General features: G+C 40.7%; 1 protein-coding gene and 2 pseudogenes across 25 annotated transcripts in view; 1 reads left to right on the plus strand and 2 right to left on the minus strand.

Moving 5' to 3' along the window:
• The window catches only part of KRBOX4 (KRAB box domain containing 4), a 31,162-nt gene extending 10,040 nt beyond the window's left edge, over nucleotides 1-21,122 (plus strand). For 2 of the 25 annotated variants that reach the window (XM_074028825.1, XM_045383141.2), the window contains exons 4-7: nucleotides 9,335-9,461; nucleotides 9,799-9,909; nucleotides 18,055-18,098; nucleotides 19,661-21,122. In XM_074028825.1, the coding sequence (XP_073884926.1) occupies nucleotides 9,335-9,461; nucleotides 9,799-9,909; nucleotides 18,055-18,098 (282 nt within the window). In that variant the 3' untranslated portion in view covers nucleotides 19,661-21,122. 25 annotated transcript variants of the gene reach the window in all.
• LOC102127885 (vezatin pseudogene) lies at nucleotides 1,499-2,821 on the minus strand (annotated as a pseudogene).
• LOC135964417 (vezatin pseudogene) lies at nucleotides 2,854-3,702 on the minus strand (annotated as a pseudogene).
• Nucleotides 21,123-25,416: the final 4,294 nt, after the last annotated feature.

Below are 25,416 nucleotides of genomic sequence, written 5' to 3' on the forward strand. Positions count from 1 at the left end.
TTCTCCTGCCTCAGCCTCCCGAGTAGCTGGGACTACAGGCACCCGCCACCTCGCCCGGCTAGTTTTTTGTATTTTTTAGTAGAGACGGGGTTTCACCGTGTTAGCCAGGATGGTCTCGATCTCCTGACCTCGTGATCCGCCCGTCTCGGCCTCCCAAAGTGCTGGGATTACAGGCTTGAGCCACCGCGCCCGGCCTGAATTCATTTTTTTTTATTCAGAACCTGGATCTTTGTTTTAAGACTAGTATAAACAAAAATAAAATATAAACAACTTGTTATTAACATAATAGCTGTAGTTATTATCTGCAAGAATACAGTAAAAAAGAGTCATACTAAATGTTAATGTTCTTGTAACACAATTATCCATATCACCTTATGGTAGCAAATTCTGGCAAGGAATGATCATTCATTTCTTATTAAAAATACTTATTTCCAAGATTGATCAGTTATACCACAAATAAAACCACAGTTTATTTAATAGAGCCCTTACCTTTCTCTTTTTTTTTTCTGAAAGATCTGCCATTTACAGGGAGCTACTAATTTCAGATCAGTTACTCAAACCAGGGTTATTCCTGTAAATTTACATCTTAACTTTATATATAGTAGATGTACACTTATATTCCCTCTCCAGTCTTGAAGCTAAACACTTTCACAAAAGAAACAACCTAAAATCACTTCATGTGAATCTTGGTTCTTACTTTTCTTCTACCTCATTTGTTCTTCCTCTTCATCACCAAAATTCTCTTCCTGCATGATGGTAAAGGAGAGAGATCTAGCAGCCACTTCTACAGCAAGGCCATCAGTGAAGGTAAAATCCAGTGACAGCTGTAGCCATGCCAGCCTCTGCTTAATGGAAGTCTGTAAGGACTCCCTGGGAGATGGAGGGGTAGTGGCCAGAATGCCTCCATCTGCTTGAGATTCATCTTCGCCTTCACATTGGTAACGCATTCTCTCTTCTGCTCCTTGGAGGAAGACTTCATTTGCAGAATTGTCTTTATTTTTACCCTCTAGAGCAAGCTTGTCCAACCCATTGCCCCAGGCCACATGCAGCCCACGACAGCTTTGAATGCGGCCCAACACAATTCGTAAACTTTCCTAAAATGTTGTAAGATTTTTGGCTGGGTGCGGTGGCTCATGCCTGTAATCCCAGCACTTTGGGAGGCCGAGGCGGGCGGATCACAAGTTCAGGAGTTTGAGACCAGCCTGACCAACATGGCAAAACCCTGTCTCTACTAAAAATACAAAAATTAGTGAGGCATGGTGGTGCATGCCTGTAATACCAGCTACTCAGGAGGCTGAGGCAGGAGAATTGCTTGAATCTGGGAGGCAGAGGTTGCAATGAGCCGAGATCATGCCACTGTACTCCAGCCTGGGCGATAGAGCGAGACTCTGTCTCAAAAAAACAAAAACAAAAAACAAACAACAAAAAAAAAACTATGAGATTTTGTTGCAGTTTTTTTTTCTTTAAGCTTATCAGCTGTCTTTAGTGTTAGTGTATTTTATGTGTGGCCCAAGACAGTTCTTCCAGTATGGCCCAGGGAAGCCAAAAGATTGGACACCCCTGCTCTAGAGAGTTCACATAAATACTCAGTCCTACTTATTTCATTGTCACTTGTGGAGTGTTTACTGTTTTCCTTTTCAGTATCATTTTTACTGACTTTTCCTGTATCTGAATTCGCTGATGGTTCTGAATTACTTGTGGGTTCCACTGGGCTTACAGGAGACAAGGATTTCAACACAGCATGATCACTAAGTAGAGGTTACAACCACTTCTGCCTTTCTGCCTCTGAAGCTTTAAATCCCAGCACAGATTTTAATTCTTGGAGCACCCTCTTGGATTCTTCATGCTCATGCTTCTGTCTTTCTTTGTCTTCTTGAGACAAGTAATAAAAATCATCCTTTCTGCAATCACTGTCAATATCTATATCACCTACATAAGCTTTAAGTCCATCCTTCTCAGGGAGTGGATCTTTGTCTGCAGTGTGTAGAGTAGGCTGCATCAAAGGTACCACTGTACAGTGTGGGTTTTCACACACTACCTGAGGCTTGCCTTTTTTTAATCTGTATTTCTTCATAGCAGTTTGTCCACCTGAGAAATGGCCTCTTCCCAACAATTGTTGCTTGTTTAACCATGGGACTGAATCAACTTTAATTTCTGTTCTAGGATTTGATAAGCCTCTGACACTGTTCTTGTGCTTCTTTCATACAAATAAGCTTTTCAAATGTATCTTTGAGAATTATTACCTTATTCAGTAATGCTTTCACATGGAGCTGCAAGTTGCACACTGCTGTGTGAACGTTATTCAGTTCTTTTGACTTCTGTTGAGTTTTGGATAAACACTGGTACTGACTGGTGCTGAGTTTCAAAGTACTGATAGAATTCAGAGTTGCACTTAAGCTCTTTTAAACAGGCATAGTAAGCATGAGGTAGACCTCGAGTCAAATCAGATAAGATATGATGAGGCAAAAGTGCTGAAGTTAAGTAAAGGCCCAGGAGATGAACTGGCTATAGAAAGTAATAAGGCTAACCGTCTGAAGAATTCTGAACTCTGCCACCCAGAGTTGGAACAAAACCTTCAATGTAGGCAGGCTGAAGTCATCTGTAAAGTTAAGTGCTTCCTCTTCTGAAATCTACTCTTCACTAAGTCCAAGGCCTAGCTCCTTAAAAGGCACGACACAGATATAGCTGGTTACATTGTCACTTTCAGAGTTCAGAGGGTAGTTTTTTAGCATCCATAGGATAGATAGCCTTGCCGCTTGGAAGTTCTGAAGACAGCTTTCCAGAGACCGATGAGGTACTGAGTGGGATGCTGTTCAGCTTTATTAAATGGGATAAATAATCATTTATTATTAATCATTCAATAATAATTCAATGTATTAAATTATATAATTTATAAATATTTATGAATTATATGATTTATTAATTATTATAAATTTAATAATTATTAATCATTTAATAAATTATTCCATTTATTAAATGGGATAAAGCACTGACCCTGTCAAGCAAAAGTATAAATCCTCTGGAAATCACTTCAGTTTTTTGAATGAGACATAAAGCTTTTCTTACAAGGTTAGTAATAGCTCAGCTATTTGCTGCCATATCTTCCAAATGAACATTGTATTTTTTTCAGGTCACTTGTAGTTCAGCTGTCCTCCATACTCTCAAAGCTCTTATGACCAAATACACAAATAGAATCACTCCCCATACCAGCCAGGAAGATACAATCTGCCAAATGGGAAGCATAACGAGCAAACTAATGAAGGCAAATAGCATTGAGACATCCCAAATATTAGGGGTTGCCAGGGAGCAAAGTGTTGCAAGGTATCCACTTTCCTGTTGTTGAGGTTGCCCTGCAGACAGGATACTGGAATCAAGTAGCTCAGTGAGCTCCACATCCTCTTGAAACAGGACTTCCTGTTACAGGATGGTATGTAATGAGTTGAGTCGGAATCCAGTATCCAACTTGTGAAGTAAGTCATCTTTCTTACTGCGCTGAGAAAAAACCCAACTTTTGGTGGTTTTAGCCACTTTTAGCAGAATGCGTTGCTTAATAACCCATTCCCTGAGCATGCCAGTATGTGGAGTTTATGTTCATTGAGTGATTACTGTATCCCAGGTATTTTGGTAGGACTCTTGTAGGAAGCTTTTGTTGTCCCTCTGTGGTGCATTTTTCCATTTTTGGTGACAACATATTTCAAAGTCTGTGTGTCCCGGATCCTGTAAGTACTGATAAAGCAGAGAATTCCAAATGCTACCTCCTTGTCAAACTCCGGTGTTATCCTTCTCTGCCATGCCACCCACTTCAGCACGATGGGAAATCAGAAGAAACATTTGTAAAATGGGAAACCTAGAAACCATAACAAGAAAGATTGTCAGATTAAACTGTATTAAAATGTTAAAACCCATAGAGTCAAAAGACATATTTGAAGCTGAGAGAAAATATATGCAATGCGTATGATATGCAAAGGATTCATATATAGAAAATGAAAAAGGATGAAAGAAGACACAAAATGTGGTGGACATATAGACAAAAAGATAAGGCAAGCAATTTCTGAGAAAAAAGTGTGATGCCATTTGCAAAGATGTTTACTGTCCCCAGTTTTTAAGCCAGGAAAACAGGGCTGATTTTCATTCCTCCCTTTCTGTTGCATTCCAACAAATGAACCCAGTTTCAGCCCTTCTACTGTTTGCCTTTCTGAATTTTTTTTGTTTTATATATATATAAAACCACAACATTTTGTATAGGTTGTTTTTAATGAAAACATGCTCCCACTATGCTTTTCTGTTTTGGGGTTTTTGTTTTTTGTTTGTTTTTTTGAGATGGAGTCTCGCTCTGTCGCCCAGGCTGGAGTGCAATGGCACAATCGGCTCACCGCAACCTCCACCTCCCAGGTGCAAGCGATTCTCCTGCTCAGCCTCCCGAGTAGCTGGGATTACAGGCATATGCCACCATGCCCAGCTAATTTTTGTGTTTTTAGTAGAGACGACGTTTCACCATGTTGGCCAGTCTGGTGTCGAACTCCTGACCTCAAGTGATCCACCTGCCTTGGCCTTTCGAAATGCTGGGATTACAGGCATGAGCCACCGCACCTGGCCCCGACATTAGAAATGTCTAAGCACAGTGAAAATCTTAAAAATTATCAAACATCCATATCAAAGTGAGAAAAATACTTGAAGTATACATAACAATGAGTTACCTTCTTTTATACACTAAAATTCTAACAAATCATTGAAGATCACACCTAATATATAGCTGAAAGAATATGAAATGTATGTAGAATAGTATACCATGTATTATACTTCATATTCTTAAACATTAAAAAGGTTGATAACAGTTAGTACAGTCAAGTATGTAGAAAAAACACCAAAGAAGTTATAAACTGTATATGGCATTTTGTGGTGGAACAGTTGATTTATATATATCAACATTTACATTGCAAATAGCCTTAACACAGTAATGCCCTTTCTAGAATTTTACCCTAGAGCTTTAATATGTCAATAAGACAAGACAACCCAACAGAATGAAGACTCATAGCAACAGAAATATTAGTGGCCTAGAAACATACAAAAAGATTATAATCTCACTAAAACTCACATATATGCTGTCATTTATCTGTAAGAGTGGTAAACTTTGAACAGATAGTTAAGAGCCACTGTGGGTGAGAGTACTGGCTGGTTGACAGGTAATTTGGCTGTACTTATTAAAGATCTTTTTCTTATTTTAATCAGCAGTTGCATTGATAGGACTCCATCCTAGTGAAATATTTATATGTCCACAAAGATTTCCAAGGCAGTTCTATTCATACCAGCAAAAAGTAGAAGGAGAAAGCCCTAAGCGTCCCATGTTCCTGAGAATCCAATAATGGTAGAATGACAGCTATACTACCAGGTGGCATTGCTTATGATAAAAATGACCCCTGATTGGTGAACAAACTTCACGTGGACGAGGAGGACTAGAGAGTAGTTAAATTGCCACATCCATACTCTGGAACTGTCATGATAAAAATTGACTGATATGTAAGAATGTCTGGGATACTTTTGTCTAAGTGAAAAAAATCAAAGTCCAGAAAAGCATAGTAGGAGCAGCTGGGCAAGGTGACTCACATCTGTAATCCCAGCATTTTGGGAGGCCAAGGCGGGTGGATCACCTGAGGTCAGGAGTTCGAGACCAGCCTGGCCAACATGGTGAAACCCTGTCTCTACTAAACATACAAAAAGTAGCTGGGCATGGTGGTGCATGCCTATAATTCCAGCTACTCGGGAGGCTGAAGCAGGAGAATTGCTTGAACCTGGGGGGCAGAGGTTACAGTGAGCCAAGATAGTGCCACAGCACTCCAGCCTTGGCAACAGACAACAGAGCGAGACTCTGTCAAAAAAAAAAAAAAGAAAAGAAAGAAAGAAATTTCTAATGTCTAGGTAGTCAAGTTTATCACTCTGTAGCTATGTATTTTCTGAATTTGGGGATTGTTTAGAAAGGCTATCAGCCACCACAAAACTATCAAAACTTTTAACTTCTCTCTCACTTTTATGGTTATCTTGTATACATTTAAATCTCTAATCCATCTGTAATTTACTCGGGGGCTCAGAGTGAGATGAGTAATTTACTTTTATGGAGTTTCTTCCCTCCATAAATGCCTAGCCAGATTTTTCTAATGACATCTTTTCTGCAGAGATTTAAGATACTTTTATTATGAAGTAACCTCTGACACTGTACTTCTAGGATCTGTTAATGGTTATTAACTGTCATTATCATTGTCATGTTTAGCTCTGTGTTACTGGAAGCCTGACAATGGAATGACGGCTGTTTTACTGGGTCTGAGAGATAAGGAAGGAAGGAAACCCAAGTTTTTCCTACTGTCTACTCTCACTTGACACAACACTTCCGACACCAGATGTAATCCCAGGCCCCAGGCTGTTCCCCCACATACCAAGGCATTCTCCCTGGACACCAGCTGGGTGTGCTCTTAAGTCAATTCCATTCTGACACCGTCTACCTGGAGTTAGCGTCAGTTCCCACAGGTTGAGGGCTTAGTCCCACAAGACTGCCCCAACTTGAGATGTCAGTCACAAGTAGGGTGTCACCTATACATCTGACTGATGGGCCACAAATTGGGGGTTCCCATGAACCCCTCCTGAAGATTGATTAATTTGCTAGAGTGAGTTTCAGTTTCCCTGAGTTTCCCCTATTTGTTATAAAGGATATTACAGGCCAAGCGCGGTGGCTCATGCCTGTAATCCCAGCACTTTGGGAGGCCAACACGGGCGGATCACCTGAGGTCGGGAGTTTGAGACCAGCCTGACCAACATGGAGAAACACCATCTCTACTACGAATACAAAATTAGCCAGGTGTGGTGGCACATGCCTGTAATCCCAGCTACTCAGGAGGCTGAGGCAGGAGAATCACTTGAACCCAGGAGGCAGAGGTTGCAGTGAGCCAAGATCGCGTCATTGCACTCCAGCCTGGGCAACAAGAGCGAAACTCCGTCTCAAAAAAAAAAAAAAAGCGGGGGGATATTACAGAGGATACAGATGAACCGCCAAATGGAAGAGATGCATAGGGCAAGGGATGTGGGAAGGTCCAAGGACCTTTCATGCCCTGTCTGTACTCACTACCATCCGGGCACCACCAAGTGTTCAGCTGTGTGGAAGCTGTCTGAACCCACCCAGTCCTTTGGTTGTTGTTGTTGTTGTTTTTGAGAAACAAGGTCTTGCTCTGTCCCCCAGGCTGGAAAGCAGTGGTGCAATCTTGGCTCACTGCAGGCCCAACCTCCTGGCCTCAAGTGATCCTCCCTCCTCAGCCACCCATAGTGCTGGGATCACAGGAGCCAGCCACCACACCCAGCCACAGTGGGGTTTTTATGGAGGCTTCATCACAGAGGCATGATCATCACTGGCCCTTGGTAGTCAACTCAGCCTTCATCTTCTCTCCCCTCCCAGGAGTTTTGAGGATGGAGATGAAATTCCCAACCCTCTAATCCTGTCTGGTTTTCTGGTGACCAGCTCCCATCTGGAAGCTACCTAGGGGCAGCCAGCCACCAGTCATCTCATTAGCATATAAAAGACGCTTTGATCACTTCAGAGTCTATTCCAAGGGTTGCAGGAGCTTTTGCCAGGAGACAGGACAAAAACCAAATATATATTTCACAATATCAAACCAGGTGACATTACTCCAGATAAAAATGACTCTGGATTGGTAAACAAACTGCATCTGGACTGGAGGACTGAGTAAACTATGACTGGCTGGTAGGAAGCCATGGATTGGGGTTTTCTGAGCACATTGTCACTCAGTGATATGTAACTGGGCACATCTTTTGCTGGGACCCTGGAAGCCATGCCACTGGGACCATTACAAGAGATACTGGTCTATGGAACAGGTTAGAGCTTCCAAGCAACATTTGTTTCATCCTAGCACTCAGCAGTGTGGTTTTGTTCCCTGGCAGCAGAGCTCTCACGAGGGAGGGGCAGTTTGGGCTACCAGCTCCTGGATTGCTCTGAGAAGCCCTCCTGCTGGAGAAACCTGCCTGTCACCGCCCTCTGGCAGGCTGGCTTTCCTGTCCCCTCTCCTGCACAGCTGGGTAAACTAGTGCCACTGTGGCTGATTTGGGTCTTACGGGTGCAACGAGTGGCTTGAATTGAAGGCCAGCAAGTGTGGGTGTGACAGGATGGGATCTGGAGCAGAAACAGGTGGGTTATTAGTCTTTGTGAGGAATTGGGGCCCTTGTAGAAGTGAGTTCTTGTTTGGTGGTGACAAGGCCAAGCACAGACCTTTCCCCTTTTGCCTCAGTCAGCTGCTCGGGCCACAGACCTCTGGCTTCCTGTTCTTTGTTTCATGATTGATGAGCGAAGGTTAGAACGGTTTGTCATGGTTGATTAGCTATGTTTAGAACTGTTCGTTGTAGCTCTGTGTCCCCTGCAAAGCCTGCTCTGTCAGCCCCAGGCAGGACTGACTTCCTCCTTTGTGGACCACCCGGACCCTGTCCTACATCTGTCACTGTCCCTGTGAGGCAGGCTTCCTCGCTGCCTCGGTTTCATCTATGAGTGTCTAAGTGTCGCTTTTCTGCCTCCACTAAACTGAAGCTCCTTGAGTTCAAGAGGTGTGGTTTTGTATCAGTCTTTACTTCACAGGACTTACCAGTCTGGCCTCTATTCAGTAAACATGTGTTGAATGAATGAATTTCCAGGGTGAGATATTTCTCATAGCCTATCTGTTTCTCTTATAAAGTTCAAAATGATTTTAGTCATATAGATACTCTATGTAATATACTATGCCAAACTGACTAGTGACTGGCATAAGAACAATTATATAAGAAAGGCCAGGCCGGGCATGATGGCTCACGCCTGTAATCCCAGCACTTTGGGAGGCCAAGGTGGGCAGATCACAAAGTCAGGGGTTCGAGATCAGCCTGGCCAACATGGTGAAACCCCGTCTGTACTAAAAATACAAAAATTAGGCGGGCATGGTGGTGGGCTCCTGTAGTCCCAGCAACTCTGGAGGCTGAGGCAGGAGAATTGCTTGAACCCGGGAGGCAGAGGTTGCAATGAGCCCAGATTAAACCACTGCACTCCAGCCTGGGTGACAGAGCAAGACTCAGTCTCAAAAAAAAAAAAAAAAGCAAAGGCCAGTGTGGATGCGGGAGCCAGACCGCATGGATTCGACTCCCTCATTCCTGGCTGTGTGACCTGGGCTAGTTACTTAGGCTCTGTGCGCCTCACACTCTTCATCTGTCAAGTTTCTCCTAGAGGGCACAGAGTAAGCCCTCCATGTGCGTGAGATGCCACGTCCCGGTGCCCCAGGCTGCTCCTGGCATGCTAAAGAGGAATGTGCCATTACAGGAATCATTGACCTTCAAGGACGTGTTTGTGGACTTCACCCTGGAGGAGTGGCAGCAACTGGACTCTGCCCAGAAGAACCTCTACAGGGATGTCATGCTTGAGAACTACAGCCACCTGGTGTCCGTGGGTGAGGGACCGCGCCACGGGGTGATGCAGAATGCCCCCAGTACTGTGTTTCTTTCTCAGCTGCTCCAAGCTCCGGGGCCTGGGAACAACGAGTGTGGGTTACCACCCTCAGTGAGTTTGGGTTACAGCCAACTGTGCAGTATTCGTAGTCCCCGTTGGACTCTGGAGAGCATGTTGGTGCCCTTGCTTGCTATGTGAATGTTCTGTACTGAGGGGCAGATGGCTGTGTGCTTGGGGCCATCCCTGAGGCCGTGCCACCTTCAGCCTGCAGGGGTGGGCCTAGGTTCTGGAATTCCTCAGCGTTAATAACGAAGTCCTGTGTCGTGTCCCCTGAACAGGGTATCTAGTTGCGAAGCCAGATGTGATCTTCAGGTTGGGACCAGGAGAAGAGTCCTGGATGGCAGATGGAGGGACCCCGGTACGGACCTGTGCAGGTGAGGACAGGCCAGGTGAGTCAGGCCGGGGAAAGGGACCAGGTTGGTTGGTGACAGCTTGGCCTCTGGGATGAGCTCAGGAGCTCTTCTGAGAGCCCCGGACTTGTGGACATGCCTAGGCTCTGATGAGCGGAACTGTTGTCATGTCCAAATGAGGCCTCTGCCTGGCCACTGGTTACAGTCTCTGCGTTCTTTGCTTGGCGTTCCCATAGATTGTGGCTACTCTTGTTCTGAGATCCCATTTCTACCTTCCACCCTCCTGGCTTGTTAGTGAGAAGTGCCAAGCCTCTTCTCATTCCTCTCCCACCACCTTTCTGGAAGCTTTTAAGACTTATTCTCCCACCTTCTTGGCCTTTTGTATTTTCACCATGGTAGATGTATTAATAGATGTCAGCATTTCCTCTTTATTAGGCATACTGTGGGCCCTTTCAGGCTGAAATTTGGACTGTTTTTTTTTTTGTTTGTTTTTTGTTTTTTGTTTTTGTTTTTGTTTTTTAGCCTAAGGTAGATTATCATGCCTGTTTGTTTTTTTGTTTTTTTGTTTTTGAGTCAGTATAGACACCAAAGCTTTGCCAGTGACCTTTACCCAACCAGGTACCCACCATGTTCTTGCCTGCTCTCACTTTGTGGTTAACACTGTAAACCTCACACCATTTTCTGTTTTCTCTACTTATTTCTTCTCAGACTGTTACAAATCTGACTTCATACTACTTGTTATCAGATTCCTCCATTTTTTAATACATCCTTCCCATTCAACTCTTGTTTTTGTTATTATCTCTTTACTTATTCAAAAAATAAACACACTCGAGAGGACATTACTCCCAAGGTGGAATACTTCAGTGAACCATATTTTAGTCCTGCATAGAGCTGCTTTTTCCTTGTCTATTTTTCCTGTGGGCTGCCCACAAGGATCCAGAAACTCTTCTGATACACTGGTCTGCTCTTTCTCTCCCCTTCATAGTACCCCCTTCACTGGCCCATGGCAAAGAAGCCTGTTTAGAATGGTGTTACTCTTCAGAGGGTGATCGATGAACCAGCAGCCTGGGCATTGTTGGGGCACTAAGTAGAAAATCGGAATCTGAGGCCTCACTCTAGATTTTCTGAAGGAGAATGTGCATTTCAACAAGCTCCCCAGGGACCCCATAGACACAGTAAAGCTTGAGAATCACTGCTCATTAGAGATTAATTTCAGAGCATCAGCTGTAGTCAGGTGCTGGCCCCAAGGACTCCTCAGATGGCTTCCTCCAGAACCCACTCCTCAGCACACACACCTATTCTCTGAGATCCTCCCTGTGCTGGCATTTGTGGCTCCCACCATTCTGTAGCTTCCTCCAGGAATGTTTTGGGTGATGATAACCTCTTTGTTGCTCAGTGTAATTCCATATCTGCTGCTTCGAGATTCATCAGGATTTCTGGTGTGCTGATGGTATGCTTGCTTTCTTCCAGTGATGCCTGGAATTGTAATGACTGTATGTCTTGTTCTCATTTCAGTGCTGTCCTAGAAGGGAGGAAAAGCAAATTCAGGCACAGTCTACCCTCCTGAGTCACAATTCCCTCATAAGAAAAACTATTATATTAAAATACAGACATTTATATATTCAGTCTAAGAGTGCAGAACAGTATAGGCTAAAAAGTAATCTTAGGTGCATTCCCAATCACACCCCCCAAGGGCAGCTTCTTCTAAAGATTTCTCTTTTTGGTTCTGGTGAGCACCTCCATAGGTTTAGGGAATACCTTTATATCTGCATTTTATGGGTTTTCAGTTTTATCTTCCCTCTATGAAAAGTAAGGATTTCCCTCACACTTTGGCCTTCCACTCCCCAGCTCTTCACAAGTTTGTTATATGCTTATTTTTAGTTCCTTTATTGGTTACATTTATAACTTTAAATAATATAGCTATGCATTTCATATGGTAACTTTTAAAAAAATATAGCTAAGTGCCAGTGGCTCATTTCTTTAGCTCAAACACAACCCCTAGACATAAGAGCCTACATCTTGTTCTGACTTGTTCCAGTGTGGGACTGGTGGAAGACATTCAATAAATATTGCACTGATTGATTTGGACCTGGGCAGAGGAAGGAGCTTTGTTATTCATCCGCATACAAGTGGCTAAGAGTGACTGTGGAGCCACATAGCCTGGACTGGACTTCTGGCCACTTTCCTCACTAGCTATCACTGTGTACACATTGGTTGGCCTCTCTACCTGTTGTGGGGCTAATGATAGAACTGAATGATTTTCAGAAATTAATGAGTTGATCCATGTAAAGCACCTAAAAGGGTGCCTGGCATAAAGGGAACACTCAACAAATGTTATCACTGTTTTTATTGTTGTTATTATCCATAAAAAACGTTTTCTTTAATTTAATGTAGTGGTTGTTAACCAGAGATGTATTACATAGTTACCTGTGGATCTATCAGAATATTCATGAGTAGGCCCCACTGTAGAAATTGTTTCAGAAAGCCTAGGGTAGGCCTGGTTGTGTGCATTTTGAGTGACACTCCAGAGGGTTCTGATGCCCATCTTTGGTTAAGATCCACTACTTGAAATATCTGCTGAGAGGAATTGCAAGGGAATAGGAGACAGCAATGAGCATGCGAGCAGGATGGGATGGAAAGACAGGAGCACATGGACTCACTCCTAGATAGCTCTCCAAACTCCCAGGGTTGGAAGCAGAATGCAGCAGAAAGCAACTTGAATTTCTTCCCTGTTTCTCCATATTTGAATCTATTTCAGGAACTATATTTTTCCCTCTGTCTCCTGGATGAAACCTCTGGCTGGTCCCATAAGTTCACTGGTCATTCTGAGATAATACAAATCTTCTGGGAACTGTTCCTTTCAAGAGTAGCCTCATTACAGTAATGAAAACTGTCCAGTCTCATGTAGTAGTACAAACTGAAATTTATTTCAAGTTTGTTGATCTTTTCATAGAAGTTTTAGCTTTGTTAATTTTCTCTACCATTTTTCTGTTTTATTGATTTCTTTTACTTTTATTTTATTTTATTTTATTTTTTTTTTTTTTTGAGACGGAGTCTCGCTCTGTCGCCGGGGCTGGAGCGCAGTGGCTGGATCTCAGCTCACTGCAAGCTCCGCCTCCCGGGTTTACGCCATTCTCCTGCCTCAGCCTCCTGTGTAGCTGGGACTACAGGCGCCCGCCACCTCGCCCGGCTAGTTTTTTGTATTTTTTCAGTAGAGACGGGGTTTCACCGTGTTCGCCAGGATGGTCTCGTTCTCCTGACCTCGTGATCCGCCCGTCTCGGCCTCCCAAAGTGCTGGGATTACAGGCTTGAGCCACCGCGCCCGGCCTTATTTTCTTTTTCCTACTTACTTTCAGTTTACTTTGCTGTTTTTTATCTAGCTTCCCCCAACATTTTATTATGAAAATTTTTATATAAAACGAGTAAAAGAATTGTAGATTGAACACCCATATAATACCTCCACCTAGATTTATAATAACTATAAACATTTGGCTATATTTATCCCCTGTCCATCTGCCAGTTCCTCCAATTTCCATAAATTCGATTTATTTTTTTATAGTGCATTTCAAAGGAAGTTACAGAGATCAGTACCCTTAACCCCTAAGTACCTCCACAGGCATATCATTAATTAGAGTTCAATATTTGTTAGTACTTTATCATTAGTACTCATGAAGTATTTTAATAAAACAAAATGCCCTTATGGCACCATATGATCTTTGGCCATACATGTTAATGTTTGAACGTAATTTTCTATATGTGTTTTTATATGTGATCATTATATATTTATGTTGATGTGACTGCATTCCTTTTATTTTTTCAAATGAAATTGATTAAGGTATAATGTACATACCATGAAATTTATCTTTCTTAGGTGTACAGTTGTATAGTTTTGACAACTATGTAGCTGTGTAATTACTACTACTACAATAAAAGTGTTGGACATTTTCATCCCCCACAAAAAACTCCATGTTTCCTTTTATAATTCAGTCTCTCTCCTCATCCCAGGCTTGATCTCTTTTCCTTCTAGTTTGGTTCTTTCTAGAATGTCATGTGGCTGGCTTCTTTCACTTACCTTAATGCATTTTAGGTTCATCCATGTTGTGGCATGTATCAGTTTGTTCCTTTTGATAGCTGAGTAGTGTTCCAGTTTGTCTGTCGATGGACCAGTTAATGCACATTTGAATTGTCCCGGGGTTTTTTTTGTTATTGTGAATGAAGCTGGCAGACATTCTTGTACAGGCATTTCTGTGGATCTGTGTTTTCATATCTCTTGGGTAAATATCTGGAGTGAGATTGCTTGGCCATATGGTAAGCATATGTTTAACTTTATAAGACATTGGGCCGGGTGTGGTGCCTCACGCCTGTAATCCCAGCACTTTGGGAGGCCAAGGCGAGTGGATCACTTAAGGTCAGGAATTTGAGACCAGCCTGGCCAACATATAGTGAAACCCCGTCTCTACTAAAAATGCAAAAATTAGCTGGGTGTGGTGGCACATGCCTGTAATCCCAGCTACTTGGGAAGCTGAGGCAGGAGAATTGCTTGAACCCAGGAGGTGGAGGTTGCGGTGAGCCGAGATCATGCCACTCTACTCCAGCCTGGGTGACACAGTGAGACTCTGTCTCTCAAAAAATAATAATAAGATATTGCCAAACTGTTTTCTAGTGTGGCTGTACTATTTTGTTTTCCCACCAACAACACACCTTTCTAGTAGGTATATAGGGGGATCTCATTGTGATTTAAATTTGCATTTCTGTAATGATCAGTGATGTTGAGCATGTTTTCATGTGCTTATTTGCCATCTGTATATGTTCTGTGGTGAAGTGTCTATTGTAATCTTTTGCCATTGTTTGTTATTAAATTGTGAGAGTTCTTTATATATTGTGGATATAAGTGTTTTGCAAGTATTTACTCCTAGGCTGTGGCTTGATTGTTCATAACAGTATCTTTTGAAAAACAAATGTTTCTGTTTTTATAAAGTCCAATTTATTAAATTTTTCTTTTACGGTTCATGCTTTTTGTGTCCTCTTTAGAAAATCTCTCACTAACCCAGGGTAACAGATTTTTTCTGTATGTTTTCTTCCAGGAGATTCATAATTTTAGTTCTTATATTTAAGTCTATGACTGTTAATGACTTAATTTTTGTATCTGGTGTGAGGTAAGGGTCAACATATTTTTATATTATTTTTACATATGCATTTCCAATTGTTCCAGTAATATTTTTGAAAAGAATATTCTTTCTTTTTCTCAGATCAACAAGTGATCCATTTATTATTTGACTTGTACTTTAAAATGATGCCAGGTGTGGTGCCTCACACCTATAATCCCAGCACTTTGGGAGGCTGAGGCAGGAGGATCCCTTGAGCCCAGGAGATTGAGACCAGCCAGGGCAACATAGTGAGACCCCGTCTTTACTAAAAAATTAGCTGGGCATGGTGGTGCGCACCTGTAGTCCTAGCTGCTCGGGAGGCTGAGGCACAAGAATTGCTTGAACCCAGGAGGCAGAGGTTGCAGTAAGCCAAGACTGCACTGCTGCACTCCAGCACTCCAGCACTCCAGCCTGGGCAACAGAGCAAGACTCTGTCTCAAAAAAAAAATGTTAATAGTAAGAATTTCACTGGGGAACTGGGATATATAAAATAATCTAATGAAAACTGAAAATTAAGAATTTAATATATATATAAAAGAAACACAAAATTTAAAGAGCAGCAACAAAAGAAGAATTTCATATATAGACTTAATAGCAGATTAACCAGAGCAGAAGAGAGGTTAAGTAAAAAAGATAAGTTACTATCAAATATTCAGTCTATTCCAGACTGTTCTTTCTTAATTAACTTACTTTGGCATCCTTTTTGAAAAGTATTTGAACATATGTGTCACTCTGTACACCAATACAGGTTGAGTATCCCTAATCCAGAAATCCAAAATCCTAAATGCTCCAAAATCCAAAATTTCTTGAGCACCGACATGGCATCCAAAGGAAATGCTCATTGAAGCATTTCAGATTTCATATTTTCAGGTTAGGCTGCTGAACCAGTAAATATATAATGTAAACATTCTAGAAACCAAAAATATCTGAAATCCAAAAACACTGCTGGTTCCAAGCATTTTGGATAAATGATACACAACCTGTACCACATGTCTTAATTGCTGTAGCCTTATATTATGTGTTTAAATCAGGTAGTATGAGTCCTCTTACTTTGTTCTTCCTTTTTGTAATGTTGTAGCTAGTCTAGGTCTTTGGTATTTTCCTAGAAATTTTAGAATCAGCTTGTCAATTTTTGCAAAAAAGCCTGCAGGGGGTTTTGACATTGCATGGAATCTGTGGATAATTGATGTGCAATATTGAGTCTTCTAAAGCAAAATATGGTATATCTGTCTATTTCAGTCTTTTAAATTTTATTTCAGTAATATTTGATAGTTTTGAATGGATAGGTCTTGCACATATTTTGTTTAATTTACCCCCGTGTTTTATGTTCTTTCAAGGTAATGTAAATGGGGTGTGTGTATGTACATAGTTGTTTTGTATTTCATTTTCCTATTGCTCATTGCTAATTTATAGAAGTGTAATTGATCTTTCCATATTGACTTTGTATCCTGGAACCTTTTAATAAGCTCACATATTAGTGCTAGTAGCTCTTTTATAGATGGTTTGGTATTTTCTACATAAACAATCATGTAGTTATGAATAAGGACAGCTTATTTCCTTTCCCAGTCTGGATGCCTTTACTTCTTTTTCTTACTTTATTGTACTTACTGGCTAGGATCTTCAGTATAATGTTGACTCAGGTAGGGAGGGCAACATATTTGCCTTGATCCTGATCTTAGGACAAAAGCATTTACTCTCTTACCATTAGGCCTAATTTTACTTGTAGGTTTTTTCATAATGGCCTGATAAAGGTTGAGGATATTTCCTTCTAATCCTGATTTTCTGAAAGTTTTTTTTATTATGAATGGATGTTATAAATTATTTTTATGGATCAATTCCTATGATTGTGTTTTTTCTCCTTTAGACCATTACTTCCCATGTAATTATTGATATTATTGGATTTACAGGTACCATTTTATTATTTCTTTCTGTTCATCCCACCAACCAAACTTCTTTTTGGTTTTTTGTTATTTTACTTCACCATCCTTCTCTTTGGAATATTTGACTATTTTTTAAATTAAACATTCTATGTTAAGATAATCGTAGATTCCCATGCCCTTTAGGAAAAAATAAAGATAAATCTCATGTATTCTACCCAGTTTCTACTAATGGTGACATCTTGAAAAACTATACTACAAATCACAACAAGGATATTGACATTGAGAAAGTCAAGATACGGAACATTTCCATTACTACAAGGGTCCCTCATATTGCCTTTGTATAGCTATACCCATTCCTTCCCACCCCACCCCTTCTTAAGCCCTGGCAACTACTAATTTGTTCTCCATTTCTATAATTTTGTCATTTCAAGAATATTACATAAATGAGGTCATACAGTATGATACTTTATGGGATTAGTTCTTTTCACTCAGCATACTTCTCAGTTGGATTCATCCTGTTGTGAGTACCCAGAGTTTCTTCTTTTTTGTCACTGAGTAATATTCCACCAAATGGATGTACCACAGTTTGTTTAGCCATTCACCATTTGAAGAACATTCCTGTTTTCAACTTCATTGATTTCTGCTCTGATTATTTCTTTTCTTCTGCTTGATCTTTATTTCTAATATATGCATTCAGTGCTATAAATATCCCTCTCATTGCTGTGTCCCACAAATTATGATATGTTGCATTTTCATTTAATTCAAAATAGTTTCAAATTCCCCTTACGACTTATTTAGAAGTAAGTATATCTTTAAATTTCCAAATATTTGGGGTTTTCCAAGTATCTTTCTCATTGATTTTTGTTGTAATACTGTTATTGCACATAATATGATTTCTTATAAATTTGTACAGGTTTGTTTTAAGACCCAGAATATGTTCTATCTTGGTGAATGTTTCATATGCACTTGAAAAGAATGTATATTCTGCTGTTGTTGGATGCAGTGTTCTCTGAATGTCAATTAGGTGAAGTTGGTTGATGGTGCTGTTCAGATTATCTATATCCTTGCTGGTTTTCTGTCTACTTGTTCTATCAATTATTGAGAGAAAGTGTTGAAGTCTCCAACAATAATTGTGGATTTGTCTGTTTCTCTTTCAGATGTATCCATTTTTGCCTCATGTATTTTGAAGTGCTGTTATTAGGTACATACACTTTTAGGATTGTTATTTCTTCTCAAAGAATTGACTGTTTTATCATTTTGTAATGTCCTTCTTTGTGCCAGAAAATCCTTCTTGTTCTGAAGTCATTGTCTGAAATTAATGTAATTTCTCCAGCTTTCTTTTGGTTAGGTTTTCATGGTATATCTCCATCCCTTTACACATCTCTCGACAGAGAGTTTCCTTATACCTCTCTCTACCCGCCCCCACCCCGCCAATTTCCCCTAATAGTAACATCTTGCATTAGTATGGTACATGTGTTACAACTGGTGAATGAATACATTATTATTAACTAAAGTCACATCTTACATTAAGGTTCACTCTTTGTGTTGTTCAGTTCTATGGGTTTTGTCAAATGCATAAAAATCCACCATTACTGTTTCATACAGAATAGTTTTACCGCCCTAAAAATTCCCTGTGCTTTGCTTTTTCATCCCTTTTTCACTCTCTCCTGGCAAGTACTGATCTTTTTACTATCTCTATAGTTTTGCCTTTTCTAGAATGTCATATAGTTGGAATCATATAGTATGTAGCCTTTTCAGACTGGCTTCTTTCAAATAGCAATATGCATTTAAGTTTCCTCCATGTCCATGGCTTGATAGCCCATTTCTTTTTATTGCTGAATAATATTCCATTGTGGATCACTTTGTTTATCCATTCACCTATTGAAGGACATCTTGGTTGCTTCCAGTTTGGGGCCATTATGAATGAAGCTGCTATAAACATCATGTGCAGGCTTTTCTGTAGACATAAGTTTTCAACTCATTGTGGTTCATTTCCTTTTGAAGTTTGTAATTTTTTTTACTGTGAACTCCTTTTCAGTGAGAGTTATTTTCCATGGAAATTCTGTGTACCCTAAGCTATGAAAGCATCACTGCAGAACTATTTGGATTGCCACTGCTGGGGCCCACTGGTTTCACTAATGCAGGAACAATTTATAGGTGAATTTATCAACTTCGGGGGTTTTGTATTATACTTCAAATGTCCATTTGGAATGCACTCCTACATGTGGTACAGGACTGTGGTTCTGACTTCTTGTAAGTAACCCCTGATTCTTCTTAACATTTTCATTAGCCAGTGGGTGACATCTTTCTAGTTCCTATTTTACACACAGAGATGTCCTTTGTGACTCCCAGCTTTAACCAGGTAGCTCAATTCTAATTCTCTGCACAGTTGTGCCCTGTGGCCTAGAATTCACTTCACACTCATGATTAGAGCCTTAGTCCCCCAACTGCAAAGCCACACAGCTTCAATTTCTGTTCACCCCCTCACTTTAAATTTCTTCTTCATTTTTGTCACATAATAAATTTATTTTCTGGTTTGAGCTTGGCTGCATATTAAATTATTTTTGTTAAATTTGAGCCAGCATTTCTTTGTACTTGCACTCAGGGGAGGTGGTGGTGGTGGGACATGGGGAGGGTCCATCCACATCAGCTCAAGTCATGTTGATAGGAGTTCACTGCTTGGGCATTTAGGGATTAATGTTATTCCATAATATTCCAGTGGAAAGACTTAACAAGTTTGATGATTCGTTCATTTTCTTCTAGAAGTCTGGCAAGTTGATGAGCAGATAGATTGCTACAAGGAAAGCCAAGACAAACTTCTGTGGCAAGCTGCATTCATAGGCAAGGAAATACTGAAGGATGAAAGTGGTCAAGAATCCAGAACATGTAGAAAAAGCATTTATCTGAGCACAGAATTTGATTCTGTAAGACAAAGACTCCCTAAATATTATTCATGGGAAAAGGCATTCAAAACATAATTTAAACTTTCTTAGTCAAAATAGAAGCTATGTAAGAAGGAAAGATGATGGATGTAAGGCATATTGGAAAGTATGCCTCCATTCTAATCTTCATAAAGCTCAACCTGCAGAGAGATTTTTTGACCCTAATCAACGAGGGAAAGCCCTCCACCAAAAGCGAGCCCTTAGAAAAAGTCAGAGAAGTCAAACTGGGGAGAAACTCTACAAATGTACTGAATGTGGAAAAGTGTTTATCCAGAAAGCAAACTTAGTTGTACATCAAAGAACTCACACCGGAGAGAAACCTTATGAATGCTGTGAATGTGCAAAAGCCTTCAGCCAGAAGTCAACCCTCGTAGCACACCAGAGAACTCACACAGGGGAGAAGCCCTATGAATGCAGTGAATGTGGAAAAACCTTTATCCAGAAGGCACCACTTATTAAACATAAGAAAATTCATATGGAGAGAGACCCTGTAAATGCAGTGTCTGTGAGAAAGCCTTTAGTGGGAAGTCAACTCTCATTAAACATCAGATCATTCATATGGGAGAAACCTTACAAATGTAATAAATGTGGGAAATCTTTTAGTGTTAAATCAACTCTCATTGTATGTCACAGAACATAAATGCGTAAGTTGCATGCTATTGTGAGTAGTGTGATGAAATTTTACATTGTCCTGCTGTTTCCTGCTCAGGATGCAAATCACTGAACCCTTTTTTTTCTTTCTTTTTTTTTTGAGACAGTCTTGCTCTGTCATCCAGTCTGGAGTGCAGTGGCACAATCTTGGCTCACTGCAACCTCCACCTCCCGAGTTCAACTGATTCTCCTGCCTCAGCCTCCCGAATAGCTGGGATTACAGGTGCATGCCACCATACCCAGCTAATTTTGTATTTTTAGTAGAGACAGGGTTTCACCATGTTGGCCAGCCTGGTCTTGAACTCCTGACCTCAAGTGATCTGCCTGCCTCAGCCTCCCAAAATGCTGGAATTACAGGTGTGAGCCACTGCACCCAGCCTGAATCATCCTTTTGTCCAGTATCATATCCATGCTGTATATGCTACCTGCCCATTAGTCCCTTAGCTGTCTCAGTTGTCAGATTGACTGTCATGGGATTGCAGTGCTTGCATTAAAGCTACCCTTATTGTATAATGACCCCAAAGTGCAAGAGTAGTGATGTTGGCAATTTGCATACGCCAAAAATAAGTTATAAAGTGCTTCCTTAAAGTGAAATGGTTAAAGTTCTTGACTTAATAAAGAAACAAAATGTATGCTGAGGTTGTTAAGATTTATAGTAAGAATGAATCTTCTATCCAGGAAATTGTGAAGAAGGAAAAAGAAACTTGTGCTAGTTTTGTTGTCACATCTCGAACTGCAAAAGTTATGGCCACAGTGCATGATAAATGCTAAGATGAAAAAGACATTAAATTCGTGGGTGGAAGGCATGAATAGAAATGGGTTCTGACAGCAATCAGGTTCGGTACTATTCACAGTTTCAGGCATCCGCTAGGGATCTTGGAACATATCCCCCATGGATAAGGGAGGACTACTGTACATTGCCATATTGTGCATCAAAGAATTCATTGAGTGTAATCATGTAAATTTAATATACATTTTTTTTAAAAAAGCCCTCATATCATTTAGCCTTTGGTAGATGTAAGAAAACTCAAAAGTTACTCAAATCATTCAATAAATGATAATTTATTTATTTATTTATTTATTGTGAGACAGGTCTCACTCTGTCACTTAGGCTGGGATGCAGTGGCATGATCACAGCTCACCAGAGCTTCGACTTCCCAGGCTCAGGTTATCCTCCCACCTCAGCCTCCCGAGTAGTGGGGACCATAGGCACCCGCTACTACACCCAGCTAATTTTTGTATTTTTTGTAGATGGGGTTTCGCCATGTTGCCCAAGCTAGCCTCGAACTCCTGGGCTCAAGTGATCTGCCCACCTCAGCCTCCCAGAGTGCTAGAATTACAGGTGTGAGCCACTGTGACCAGCCAATAAATGACAAATTCCTTACTCATGAGTTTTAGTACATTGTACATCAAATAATTTATGAAGGGTCAAAACCATGAAGATAGCAAAGACTGGAATGCCTTTGGAAAGAAGCGAGGCGTCATCTTATATCAGAGCACTTATGTTCAGCAAACATCAATTTAATAAATTTGATAACCCAGTTTTCCTGTATAATATAAGGAAAATCATGTCTCAGATATGTCATCATCCATTTTATAGAAAAGATCGCAGGGGTTACAGTCAAGCACTCAATTATAAATTATACACATATTCTCTGTAGAACAGGTTTAGAAGCTTCTGAAAGTATAAATACATTTTATAATCAGGAGGACAGAGGAAAAACATATTAATCCTTACTAGGCCAATCTCCAAGCTTATCTGTAAATAGATAATCCCTAAATAGATTAGTTTCAGAGCACATGAGCCAGCAGGATTCTCAAATAGACCTTGCACATGTATTTTATCTGTCATCAGTACAAAAGTGGAAGCATCTTATGGAGAAAGATACTCTTCTGGGATACTTTTCTTGAAAAGTCAAAATTTATTCTCAAAAAAGTAATTATGGTGGGGCAATAGGAGGTTCAGAATTTCTAGGAAAGATCCTATAAGAGCAGTATTAATTGAAATAAAAATAAGCAACTTGAATATCCAGTAATAGGTGATAGAGTAACTTGATATATTCATAAATTGGAATCATGCTTCCCTTAATGTATTCATATTTTAAGGAGTTTGGAAAATGTTCATAGTAAACTAAGACTATAAAACTATGATTTGTGTTGTAAAACGGCATATATATGAGAAGGATATGGCCAGGCGTGGTGGCTCATGCCTGCAATCCTAGCACTTTGGGAGGCCAAAGCGGGCGAATCACCTGAGGTCAGGAGTTGGAGACCAGCCTGGCCAACATGGCGAAACCCCATCTCTACTAAAAATACAAAAATTAGCCAGGTGTGGCAGCGCGTGCCTGTAATCCCAGCTACTCGGGAGGCTGAGGCAGGACAATCCCTTCAACCCAAGAGGAGGAGGTTGCAGTGAGCTGAGATCGCGCCACTGCACTCTAGCCTGGGCAACAGAGTGACATTCCATCTCAAAAAAAAAAAAAAAGGATATGCGATATGCGCCATTATGAGTTCAGTTGTCTCTGGGTTGTAGGAATATAGGCAAATTTTTTATTAGTAAAAAGTTAGATACATGTGTATATATTACATTTCTATCTTGTCTGTGTTTATTCTCACATGTGGAGAGAAATACACAAAAAAGGAAGAAAAGAGAAGGAAGAAACTACACCCTACTATTAACACTTATATTTGGAACTAAAATTACTCATTTTTTAATGCTTCTGATTATACTCTCAAATTTCAAGAAACTACCAAGAAGGATTATTTAAAATGTCTTTTATGTAGTTTTCTTTATCCCTCCTTATTTTTCTATTCAGTTTTATTTTCAATATATTACACTATTCTGCTACTTTCTATTCTGCACACATCATCCCACTTTGACACATCTACACATATTCTCTATTTTCCATATGGTTGTCTGTTTGATCTCATTGTTAGAAGAATATATTCTACAACGTTGAGAAAGTGTATCTTAGGATTTTAACTGGGAGAGTGATTTTCTAATGAGAGCTAAAGCATCATCTTGCTTTTACACTTCATCCTCACAAATCCTGTGACCTAAATTGGAAGATACCAGATTTTACATATGAGAAAACACTGTAGTGAGTAACTCAAGGTCCCATGGGTAAGAAGAACAAACTGACAAAAACCCAAACCTTCAGAAACCACATATAAATTCTGATACCGGCGATTGCTATTGGATAACTATTTTCTCTTTTCCTCTTTTTTCCGTATTCCCTGTCACCAGCTCACAAAATGCACTGTGGTGAGTATCTCTTAATATTGATTTGTTATGAAAGTAAAGGCTTTTCATTTTATAAAAGCATTACATTGATGAATTCCACTGATTCTCATGGCAATACTATTAAGTAGGGAAGATGATGACAGTCCCACCTCCACCAATCAGACATACCCTCTGATATTTTACAGAAGAAAAAGCAAAATCATAAGGAGTTTGTTTACTTAAAACTCTTGGAAAACAAGAAATATAGCAAGCATTAGCCACTGATACACATTCCGTGTGGCGCCATGCAGACAATCTGTGTTCCTCTGCGATATCTTTCATCCCTCTACACCGCACCCAATGGAAGAGAGGAGGGAACATCTTATGTGGTAATTTAGTATCTTCTCATTTTTGTCTTGGATTTAAATGTTGAATAAGAAAGTAATGACCAGACCCTCATTTCCATGTATATTGTAGTTGGTATTGCCAGGCCAGCAATCATGCTGCAATAAGTTGTTGGTGGGGCAGGGGGTGGAGGATGGGGAGATAAATTGAAAAAAGTTTAAAGATATTGCCAAGCTGTGGAAACAATGAGTTCTAGATTAATTAAAATTCCAGAAAGTGAAGTGCTTTTTCTAGGGGAGTTGACAATTGCTGACCATTATCTGGGGGCACTTGCTGATTTTCACTGTGAGCTGAGGATGGGGCTTGGTCTAGGCTGATAGACTTTACAAGAGGAAGAGATCCAGAAGGGCTTTTGGAAGTTATATAGGGCTGACTTAGAAACTAGAAGAGCTTCAAGCACATGACTAGTTTTGTCACAGGACATTTGCTAAGTTTGTGATGGTGTGGGAGGTTAGGGAACTGGGCCAGAAAGGCAGTCTCTCTACTTTGGAAGCAGTCCAAATAAGAGAAGGGGCTTGCCACCGTCATGAGAAAGAAGGCTAAAGAGCTCAGCTGAAAACTCATGAAGGGGAGAACTAAATCTCAAGCAGTTTTTCTAGACCAAACAGGCTCTCCAGCAAAAGTGCAGGAGGGAAACACCTGAGGAACAGTGATGAACAAGAGCTGGGTTGTGTTAGTAACACTAAAGCCCTGATTGTTTAAGGTGATCAGTGCCTTACCTTACCTCTCTTATCTTTAGAGGAAAAGATAAACCCAATAAACTACAGTCTCTACAGTTTGTTTTGTTTTTTTGACTTGGGGTTTCACTGTCACCCAGGCTGGAGTGTAGTGCTGTGACCATGGCTCACTGAGGCCTCAACCTCCTGAGCTCAAGAAATCCTCCCACTCAGCCTCCTACTCAGCCTCTTGAGTAGCTGGGACTACAGGTATACACTACCATGCCTGGCTAATTTTGTAGTTTTGTGGAGATGGAGTCTTGCTATGTTGCCCAGGCTGGTCTCTAACTCCTGACTTCAAGTGATCCTCCTGCCTCAGCCTCCCAAAGTGCTGGGATTACAGGTGTGAGGCACCACACCCAGTCATCTACAGTTTTTATTTTTTATTTTATTTTATTATTTTTTTTGAGACGGAGTCTCACTGCGTCCCCCAGGCTGGAGTGCTGGAGTGCGGTGGCGCGATCTCGGCTCACTGCAAGCTCCGCCTCCCGGGTTCACGCCATTCTCCTGCCTCAGCCTCCCGAGTAGCTGGGACTACAGACGCCCGCCACCGCGCCCGGCTAATTTTTTGTATTTTTAGTA

The sequence above is a fragment of the Macaca fascicularis genome, chromosome X (assembly GCF_037993035.2).
Source record: "Macaca fascicularis isolate 582-1 chromosome X, T2T-MFA8v1.1".
Lineage (NCBI taxonomy): Eukaryota > Metazoa > Chordata > Mammalia > Primates > Cercopithecidae > Macaca > Macaca fascicularis.